The sequence below is a fragment of the Hylobates moloch genome, unplaced genomic scaffold (assembly GCF_009828535.3).
Source record: "Hylobates moloch isolate HMO894 unplaced genomic scaffold, HMol_V3 SCAFFOLD_9, whole genome shotgun sequence".
In the NCBI taxonomy this organism is placed as follows: Eukaryota; Metazoa; Chordata; class Mammalia; order Primates; family Hylobatidae; genus Hylobates; species Hylobates moloch.
Window position 1 is genome coordinate 27,456,882 of NW_026652284.1, and position 10,995 is coordinate 27,467,876.

Here is a 10,995-nt window from a genome sequence, read left to right on the forward strand (position 1 = left end):
AGCTCTGTGGGAGGCTGTGGGCTTGACTTGGGGTGTGGGTATGTTTGTGCCTGTGTGCCCACGTTGCCAGGTAGTGACCGGTCTTCTCAGCGTTCCTGTTCCACCTTGCTCTCTGGGTACACTTGCTGCTCCCTCACCCTTCTTCGTCACTGCCTTTGTCTCTCCGGGTGTTTCTCTTGGAGTGTGTCTGGCCTCCTTTCTCTCAGAATCCGCAGTCTGTTTCGTCTTGAGAATATGTCTTCTGAGATGTCCTAGCCTCTGATCCCCCTTAACCTGGTCCTGCTCCTCCCTCTGGGTTCCCCAGCCCCGCCGCTTACCTCTGGGTCCTCTGCCCCGCCCTTCTGAGTTCCCTAGTTCTGCCCCTCACCTTGGGCTCTTTGCCCTCCCTAGTTTCCCAGCCCCGCCCCTCACCTCTGGACTCTTTGGCCCTCCTTTCTGTGTTCTCTAACTCCGCCCCTCACCTCTGGGCTCTCTGCCCCATCCTTCTAGATTCCCTAGCTCCGTCCCTGTCCTCTAGGCTCTGCCTTTCCCTCGTGGTTCCCTGGCCCTTTCCTTACCTTCAGATTCCAAGGCCCCGCCCCTCACCTTTTGCATCTCTCATTCAGAAACGGGGGAGGACGCAGCGGCACCTTCTGCGCCTGCGCCACGGTCCTGGAGATGATCCGCTGCCACAACTTGGTGGACGTTTTCTTTGCTGCCAAAACCCTCCGGAACTACAAACCCAACATGGTGGAGACCATGGTGAGGGGCTGTGTCCCGTGCCCAGCCACTTCCACCTTCCTGGTCCATGCCAGGCCAGGTTCCTTAGCACCCACTCTCCCATATCTGGGCCCCACCATTGGGCCTTGGTTCTAGCCCTGTGGTCCTAAAACATTACCCCCATTTCCCCCTTCTCCCCGAGGGCGGGCCTGGGCTCGGGCTCGTGCTTGCCCTCTCGCTCCCCGTTCCCTTCCCCCCACAATACCGGAGTGGGGGTCAGGCTCATGATTCCCTCCCTGTCTTCCTCTCCCCAGGATCAGTACCACTTTTGCTACGATGTGGCCCTGGAGTACTTGGAGGGGCTGGAGTCAAGATAGCGGGGCCCTGGCCTGGGGCACCCACTGCACACTCAGGGCCAGACCCACCATCCTGGACTGGCGAGGAAGATCAGTGCCTCCTGCTCTGCCCAGACACTCCCGTGGGGCAAGCACTGGAGTGGATGCTGGGCTCTCTTGCTCCCCCTTCCACTGTGGGCGGGGCCTTTCGCTTTGTCCCATGGGCAGGTCGTGGGCCAAGGAGGAGCTTAGCAAGTCTGCAGCCCAGCCCCACCTCCATAGGGTCCTGCAGGCCTGTGCCGAGAGGCCTGGCGCTGCCTGGCAGAGTGACAAGGGCTCAGGACGGCCGGCTCTGGGGGACTCAGGCCAAGGCCCTTGGCACCATCCTGGCTTTTGGCAGGGATGAGTGAGGCCCTGCAGAGAGCATCCCAGGCCAAGGTTCCCACTTAGCCTGCCCCCTCTGCATGTGGGTAGAGGGTGTACTGGGGCTTGGCATCTAGGATTCCATCTGGCCCAGTCCCTGAGGGTCCTGGGGAAGCAGGACTCTGTTCTGAATAGCCAGTGGGGCACACTGACTGTCCTCCCCAGGGGAACTGCAGCGCCCTCCTCCCCACTGCCCCCTGCAGCCCCTGGGATATTTTGCTCACTATCCCTCCCCACTTCTGCTTCCCTGATATGTGCTCTGAGCTTCCCTGAACCAGGATCTGCCTATTCCTGCTGTGCCCCATGGGGAGCTCCTTCCCTGCCTGACCCACTGTTGCAGAATGAAGTCACCTCGCCCCCCCTCTTCCTTTAATCTTCAGGCCTCACTGGCCTGTCCTGCTCAGCTTGGGCCAGTGACAATCTGCAAGGCTGAACAATAGCCCCTGGGGTTGAGGCCCCTGTGGCCCCTGGTCAGGCTGACCATTATGGGGAGGGGCAGTGTTAGAGCAGGGCTGGTCATACCCTCTGGAGTTCAGAGGAAGAGGTAGGACCAGTGCTTTTTTGTTTCTTTTGTTATTTTTGGATGGGTGGGTGGGAAGGTCTCTTTAAAATGGGGCAGGCCACACCCCCATTCCGTGCCTCAATTTCCCCATCTGTAAACTGTAGATATGACTACTGACCTACCTCGCAGGGGGCTGTGGGGAGGCATAAGCTGATGTTTGTAAAGCACTTTGTAAATAAACGTGCTCTCTGAATGCCACAGAGCAGCCCTGTGTGTGTCTCACCAGCCTGACGGGGCCTGCTCGCCTGCCCCCAGCCTCCAGTGCAGTGGGAGGGCCCTGGAGAAGCCTGGGTTCTGATCTGGTCCTGGTTTTTCCATTCGTAAAATGGTGGGAGTGTGGACCAGGCATCATTCAGGGTCCTTCCACTTTCAGAGTTGGTTCCAAGGAACCCTGGCCATTGCTGTCCCCACCCAGGCCTCTGAAGCAGTTCCTCAGGTAGGGTATATCATCTCGAGACCCCTGAGGGCCACAGAGCTGCCTCTCACTCCACTGGGGGCCCTGGATCAGGTTCAGCTCTTTCGGGGTCAGCATGGGAGGCTCAGGCTTTGGTGTCAGGCAGATGGGCCCAGCAGCTGCGAGACCCTGGGAGAGTTAGTGCCCTCTGGGGCCTACTTTAGCATCTGTAAAGTGGGGACAGTCCTGTTTGGATCAGATGAGGTAATGATTAAGTGCCTTATGCGGTGCCAGGCCTGTTGAAAGGGCTTACTTTACAAACATGGCAGAGATGGGGGCAGAGGAGACACAGCCCTGCTGGGGATCACCATCCCATTGCCCCAGCCCAGCCCATTCCCAGCCCCAGCCTCCTCATGGGGTAGAGAGGGAGGAGGAGCAGGCTGGCTGGTAGGGACCCGTGTCACTCCTGGCTCTGTCACAGGCTTGCTGCCTGACCTTGGACAAGACAATTCCTGTTTCTGGGCCTCAGTTTCTTGATATGAAGGCTGACTCTATGATGTACTCGTTCTATTTGCACACTGGCTGACCCTCTGTGCCTCAGTGTCTCCATTGGTCAGAGGATACAACCCATTCTAATGACCTCACAATTCAGCATACTTTAATCTGAGTTAAAAATTAATTGGCCAGTTAGGATTGCACTTGGATAGGGCACAGACTGACCCCCCAATCCTCATTCTGAGCTGACCTCTGAGCCTTACGTGATGGATCACAAATGTGTGTCACGGGTACTGGTCAAGCGATAGAATATGACTTGCTTTGCCCAATAGCATGGGCAGAAGTGACGGCATGTGAGCTCTGGATCCCAGGTCTCATGAGGCCTTGCAGTTTTTGCTTTTGCTCTTCTGGAACTCTGCTCTGCAAGGGAACCTGTCTCACCTACCAGATGATTTGAGGGCACACAGAGGAGAACCAGCGCGTGCCATGAACAGTCAGTATCAACTCCCCGGCTGAGTGAGGCTGTCTTGGACCTTCCGGTCTAGCTGACCCGTCAGGTAAGTGTAGCCACATGGCTAAGCTTAGAAGACACTGCCCAACCAACCCCTAGAACTGGGAGAGATGATAAATGGTTTTTTTTTTTTGAAGACAGTCTGTTGAAATCACTTGTTACATACACAGTTAGCTTTTGCTAACTGATACATGCGCGTGCTGAGCAGTCTGGATGCCGTTCGGCCCTTTGCTCTGTTCGGTGCCGGCTCCTCAAGGGCAGAGAGTATTTCTGTGCCATCTTGTGTCCATTGCCCAGTAGGGGGCTTGTCATGGAGCTAGTGCCCTGGAAATGTTGGCATGAGGGAGGGAAGGAAGGAGAGGTTGGGCTTGCCTGCCTGACTGACCAGGGGCTTTCTGTGGCCTTTCAGAGAAGCTGGGGAGGTGGGCTCTGTATTAGGAGGAGCACCAGCTCCAGAACCCATAGTACCGCCCCCAGCTCCACATCCCACAGTTGGGTGACCTTGCACAATCCCCTAACAACCCTGCAATAAACATAACAGGACCTACCTGCAGGATTGGTTGTGAGGTCTAGGGACAAAATATTTAAAAGGAACCAGCATAGTCCCTGGTGACATAATTGACCCTCAATAAAGGGCATCTCAGGCCATAATACTGAAGCCCGTGGATAATGAAAATGGTGACAGTCACCTTTCGTTTAGTGCCTATTCCTGTGTTATGTGCCCTACACCCTTTATCTCTTCTCCTTACTCCATACAGCAGCTCTTTAAAGTGGGGATCCCTAACCCTTCATTTTAGAGACAAGACATGGAGGCTCAGGGAAGTGAGTTTACTCACCCAAGGTCACCTGCATAATATATGGCAGAGCAGGGACTTGAACCCATGTTTATGCTGACTCCAACACCTGGGCCTTTAACTGCTCTGCTCTGTGGCCTCCCTGGGGTCAAAAGCCTGACCCTTGGTGTAACACCAGATGGGGAATTTGTGGCCTAAGCACTGCTTTTCAAACGCTGTGAAATGTGGCAGAGGTGGTAACCTCTTGGACAAGGTGGCCTGGAGCACAGGAAGATGAATGGTCCAGCCAGGTTCTGTCCAGGGCCTCTGGCCGAGCAGGTGTGGGTAGAAACCTCCACCCACCCAGGCCCCAGCAAATAAGATTTCTACAAGTGCAGCTAGGCCAGCTGCCTGTTACTGCCGGAAGCTAAGTTATTTCTTTATACTATAATAAATCTGGCCATAGAAGTCAGCGAAAGCAATGATTACTTCACACAACCTCTCTCAGCCCCTGATTGGGACGCATTATGTATCCCAGGCACCCAGGAGATGGAGCCGTGACATTGATGGATGCCAAGGCCACTTGCAAGGCTCTCACTGGGAGCAGGGCCTGGCCACTCTCTCTCCCTGGGCTCCATGGACCTCCCCCTGGTGACCTGTGATGGACAGGAGCCTAATGAGCTTTGGCCTCAACACCCCCATGGCTAAGGGCAGTGCAGAAATAATGGAGGCATCGCATAGGCAGGATTAACAGGTTCAAGTCAGGCAGTGAATGGCCAGCTGGTAGAGGATGAGGGCTTTGGACGTAGGGGTGTGAGAAAGCAAAGCTTTATTCAGCACGGAAATGCACATTGCTCAGTGCTCTCTGTAGATTGTCATACGTCAGTCTCCAGTTCCACCTGTGAGGTGGGTACTGGGATCATCGCCATTTTACAGATGAGGAGACTGAGGCTTAGAGAGCTTAAGCAACTTGCCCCAGGTCAGAGAGCCAACAAGGTCACACAAACAACAGCAACCAGTGTGATCCTTTGAAAAAACAGGCCAGATCCCATCACTCACCGGCTCAAACCCTCCAGTGCCTCCTGCTGCTGTGTGCATGAGCACTGCGCTCCTGACCATGACCTCTGAGGCCCGCCTGTCCTGGCTCCGCCGTCTCTGTCCACGTCCAGCTCCCAGATCAGATGTCCCCTCCCTGAATGCCCTGAGTGGCCCTCCAGCACCCACTGTCCGTGTCTCTTTCAGGGCCCGTCCTGTGTCTGTGCCTCACTGCTTTCTCACGGTGGGTGATGAGCTTGTTCATTCACTGGGTATTTGTTCTCACCAGACTGTGAGCAGCGAGAGGCCAGGGCCATGTAGGTCTTGTCCTCCTGTGTCCCTTGTACTGGGCATGGTGCCTGGCACACGACAAGAACTCAACGAGTATTTGTTGAATGAATGAAAGTTGCAGAGCTGGGACTGGAGCTCGGGTCTGTCTGGCTCCAAAGCCTATACTCTTAAGCACATAATGGTTAGTCCTTGGATGACCACATGGCTTGATGTCATGAGGCTGGGTTCCAATGCTGGCTCAGCTACCACCATGCTGTGTGTTATTGAGCAAACATCTGGGGCTCAGTCTCCTGATTTGTCCATGGGGAGGCAGAACGAGGTGCTTTTCAGGAGCTCATTCTAAGGACAGCATCGGGTTCAACATCCCTCAGACAACGGGGCTGACATTGCTCAGTGGGGCCCAGGCCGTTGGCCTAAGCATCTGGTGTCTGAGGTTGGTGGCTTTACACTGACTTTAGTCTGATGGGCCTGTACCCCCACCCTGGCTGGTCCTGGTCATCACAATAGTGACTGCTGTGCATTGTCCCTAATACAGACATTGTTCCTAATCTCCCCAGCATCCTGAGAGGTGGGTATCACCAAGCCCATTTAGCAGGCAAGAAAGCTGAAGCTCAGAGAAATGAGGGCAGAGCTCTCAATGTCACAGCTAGAAAAGATTCAGTCTCTGGACTAGAACTTGGGATTGACTCCAAAGCCAGTGCTCATGCAAACTCAGCAACAACAGCCAGTCTATGCCTGCACCACACCAGCTGCTTGAGGCTGCTCTCAACCCTCAGCCAGGCTGTTCTCCCAACCCTGCTCTAGCCGGGCTCATCTCCACTGTGCCTCACCATCAACAGCCTCTCCAGGCCCAGGGCTGGCTTGAAACACTTCCTGATAATCCTAGTCTGCTGCATTCTCACTGTGAGGGTGGCCTGAGTCATCGGGAGTGCAGGAGCTGAGAACGCCTTTCAAGAAAAAGGAAACTCATCTAAGCTCACCTCCTACTCTCTCCCTGGGATGGGAAGAGGGACCCTGACGAGAAATGTCATTTTCTGCTCATTTCAAAGTGAATAATGTGGCTGTCTTGGGCTGTGTTTATTCTCTTAATGCATCCCTGTTTGAAGAACAATGGGCTCAACATCCCTCAAAGACAATGGGGCTGGAATTGCTCATTAGTGCCCAGGCCACTGGCCTAAGCATCTGCTTTCTGAGCCCGATGAAATCTTGGGTGTAGTCTGAGCTTTGGTCTGATGGACCTCTGCACCTACTTTGGCAGTTCCTGGCATTATACCTAATGTGGACATTGTCCCTAATCTTCCCAGAAATCCTGAGAGACAGATGTTACCAAAACCATTTGATGTATGAGGAAACAGGCTCAGAGAGGTGAGGTGAATTGCTTAAGGCTACACAGCTAGAAAAGAGCCAAGACAGCATTAGAAGCCATGTCACTTGACTCCAAACCATTGCTCTTATAATCATTGGAGAAATACTGGCAGATCTAAACCTGAACCACATTAACTGCTGGAAGCTTCTCTTGTCCGTGAACCAGTTTGCCCTCTCAACACTCAAGCTAGGCTCAGCCACAGCCACAGACAGGCTTAGCTGAGGCCCACAGTCAAACAGGGCTCAGGACTGGGCATCTAGTAGGCCTGCAGCAAAAGCCAGTGACTGGACAATTGAATGTCTTGAATCTGCAGAGGGTGGAGGTGGCCTGAGTCAGCAGGAGCTGAGAAAGCCTTCTGAAGAAAAATGAAATGTATCTCAACCCACTCCCTACTTACTCCCAGAAGTGGGAAGAGGGAACCTGTCCAGGAATTTTATTTTCTGTTCGTTTGAAAGTAGAACAATGTGGCTTTCTTGAGCTGTGTTTATTCTGTGACTGCATTCTCTCTTTGAAGAGGGCTGGGATTGCTCCCCAGGGCTCCAGCCCATGCATGCTCCTTTCCCTACGAAAGGCATAGCAACTCTTCCCCTTCTAGCCTCTTCCCCAGTCAACCCTTTGCTCCCTTCCATGTCTGCCTCTCTCCCCCATGACAGTTCTTAATTTATTGTCTCTGAGCTCCAAATACATCCTTCGTTGCCCTGCTTTGTAATACTGGAGCTGGACCCTGTGAACAGTTCTCTTGTGCCAGCTGGAGCAATGTTAGGCTTTGTCAGGAGAGGGCGCTAGAGGGACACTGTAAGATGATAGCAGCGGGAAGGCACTTCCCTTCCAGCTTCTGGTCCTCCTTCCATCTTTTTGTTTCCTCAGCACAGGAGCCAAGGCCCAGTGCTATCACCTCGGTGGCCTGTGTGGACCAGCTCCAAACGTCTTTTCTATATAACAGAAAAGAACCGTCAGGCTTCACTCTCTCCACCTGGGCATCGATTCTATAGACCAGCCCTCCTCACACTTGACACCAGCCTGAACCCATGTGGGATCAGGTTCCCACAAAGACGGCCATGTCCACAGACTGAGCCAGCGTACTTTCCCTGGCAGGTTTCTTAGCCACTGGAGGCTGCATGTTCTCATGGTCATCACTCCCTCATAGAGGAGGTCTGTGTCAGGGGGAGGACCTTCTCCTGAGGCCCTAGTTCCTTCATTAGTCACTTTCCCTCAGCCTAGAAACAGTAGCTACTTTTTTGCACTTGCTGCTTCTGGGTCTCATAGAATGTTCTTTTACCCTTTTTAGTAATTAACTATCCTTTGTTAGATAATAATTCTTTATATTAAAATTTCCACGTTCAGATTATGGATGTGAGCTCTGTCTCCTGACTGGATCCTAATTGATAAGGAATTGAGAGCAGGAATGGTCCCAGGTGACAGACCCGCAAAGATGAGATTTTGACAGGTTTCATTGTGCCTTTGGGCTTGAGCACAATGCTGAGTTCCTTACCAGTGGGAATGGGATGCTCGTAATCTACAGTGTAATGGCACCATAATGTTGCTATCACCTGTGATGGATTTTGGTGCAATGTCAACTGGAGCAAGTGTCTTGGGAACTCAAGTGACTCCTGCACCTGACCAGGATTACGCCAGGAATGATGCCCGCAAGGACTGTGGTGTGGGATGAATCTTACATGCACTGGAGCACTTACTAGAAAAAAAAAGACAAGTCGAGGTTATTTAATTCTCAGCTCAAATCATAGTTTGAGGACCACAGAGCTTCCATGTCATCCGTAAAAGAATCTCATATTTTATGTAGCCACAGGGCTGATATTGCTCAAAACCAAACATAAAATTTAATTGTGTGGGTGGCAGAATTTAAATGTCAGTTAAATTTATAGCATCACAAGTTTTTCATGTGAAAGTTTGGGTATAAATCAGGGAAGAATGTGATCTTGAAACTTGGAATAGGGACATCTGGTTGGACTCAGATGAAATGGAGAATCCTGATTCCCTGAGGCCCTCTGAGCCTCCCTTGCCAATGGAAATATCTTCCCCTCTTGTATCTGAGGAGGTTAGTTTTCCTTTGTTTGAAAACGCGGAGATAACCTCATATGGGGCAGATGCCTTGAGACAGCACGACCATTATCCTCAGGAGATGCCACAAGCACCCTTTGTTACCACTAGATCCATAACAAGGGTCGAATCTCAGCATGCTCCAAGGGGACAGGTGCTCACCGTGATGCAGAAGGAGGCAACGCAACAGAAGAAAGGCAAGATTTTGCTAATGGGAAGATTTTACATAATTCAGGGAATATTTATGGGAGCTGATTCTAAGGGTGGAAGGTAATAATTCTGAATTCATGGATGTGGATTTGGTATTTAATGTGTTAAGTTGTGCAGCTGAAGTTGGCTCTAACAGTTTACTCAGCTGGTTGACTGAAACTTGGACTTGAAGGTGGCTTACATTTAGTGAAATCGAAATGCCAGAGGTTCCATGGCATAATGTGGGAGTCCAAAGGCTTAAGGAGATAGGATGTTGGAGTGAATTTATCATGTGTGACCTGTACAACCACCCCTGCAAACTATGTTCCATGAAAATTCTCAGAAGACACCTTCTTAACTAAGGCACTGAGAAATATATTATTGAGAGGAGAACCTTCATCCTTAAGAAACTCTGTGGATGTTCACCTTCATAGTCCAGTTATTACCATAGATTATGCTGTCATTCCTGTGAACTTCTTGATTTCATGGGGATGATAGCACCCTGGAGCCGCAGAGGCTAAGTGGGATTGCTTAGTAGCCAAAGACAATATGGGTGATGTACCATAAAGGGCAGCAGGGATGTGCCTGTAATTAGAATGCCTTGGCCCATAGAGATCTTTGGGGTGACTAATTGACCACTTTGTCCCTAGAAAGGAAATAGACAGATAGCCTACTAAAGCACTGCTTGATCTGTAACAGAAAAACAAATGAACAAACACAACTCTAGCACAGGTGCCCAAAACCTGACTTGAATGACTGTGTTGGAGTTACGGCTTCTCATCCAGTTTCTAGACCTAAAGCAATTCACAGATCAGAGCGTCTTGATTTAGGAGGATGCCAGACCCTTTGAAGAAGATTCTTGCAGTAGTGCTATAAGTATATACCATAAATCTTCCTCCATGCCTGCCTTATTCTAAGTGGAGTAACACAGGAATGGAAAACCAAATATTGTATGTTCTCACTTATAAGTGGAAGCTAAGCTATGAGGATACAAAGGCATAAGAATGATATAATGGACTTTGGGGACTCAGTGGGGAAGGTTTGGGGGGTGTGAGGGATAAAAGACTACATATTGAGTGTGTGTACACTACTTGGGTGATGGGTGCACTAAAATCTCAGAAATCACCACTAAGGAACTTATCCAAAAACTATTTGTGCCCCCAAAACATTTGAAATATAAAGAAATTAAAAGAATTAAAACAGAAAAAGAAATTAAAAGAATTAAAAAGAAATAAAAAGAATTAAAAAAAAAAACTTCCTCCAATCCCTCTCCAAGGGGACCTGTGGCCACTTACTAGAATGACTGCATTTGGGGAAAGAAAGTACCCAGTCCTTTGGGGGATTACTAGACATTGACTCTGAATTTATGATAATTCCTGGGGATGCAAAATGCCACTGTGATCCACCATTCAAAGTCTTGACTTAGATCATCAGGTGGTAGATGTTTAGCCCAAATGTGTTCAGTTGGTCATTCCCTCAGTTTCTGAATGTATAAGTGAAATTGGCACACTCTCACTGGAAGAGACCCCATTTTGGGTCTTTGTCTTATGGAATGAGATCCATCATGGAAGAAAGGGCCTAAATAGAAGTTTCTGGAACTTCCTCTCTTTGCCGTGATAGCAAACTGGAAGCACTTCCATATCCCTGGGGAAATTTCAGAGATTCATGAAGCCTTGAAATATGCAGGGGTGGTGATTCCTATCCCGTCCCCATTTAACTTGCCTATTTGACCTATGCAGAGGTTGGAAGGGTTTTGGAGAATGACTGTATTATTGTATATTTCATTAGGTGGTAACTCCAATTGCAGCTGCTGCCCCAGATAGAGCATCTTTACTGGAGCAACTCAGTATACCACTTTGGCATG

The 10,995-nt window shown here is 50.7% G+C and overlaps 1 protein-coding gene across 7 annotated transcripts in view; it reads left to right on the forward strand.

The window, feature by feature from the left end:
- PTPRU (protein tyrosine phosphatase receptor type U) overlaps positions 1 to 2,212 on the forward strand; it is a 91,974-nt gene extending 89,762 nt beyond the window's left edge. For all 7 annotated transcript variants that reach the window (XM_032759574.2, XM_032759576.2, XM_032759578.2 and 4 more), the window contains 2 exons: positions 606 to 741; positions 1,014 to 2,212. In XM_032759574.2, coding sequence (XP_032615465.1) covers positions 606 to 741; positions 1,014 to 1,076 — 199 coding nt within the window. In that variant the 3' untranslated portion in view covers positions 1,077 to 2,212. The remainder of the gene's footprint in view (positions 1 to 605; positions 742 to 1,013) is intronic.
- The last annotated feature ends 8,783 nt before the right edge of the window (positions 2,213 to 10,995 follow it).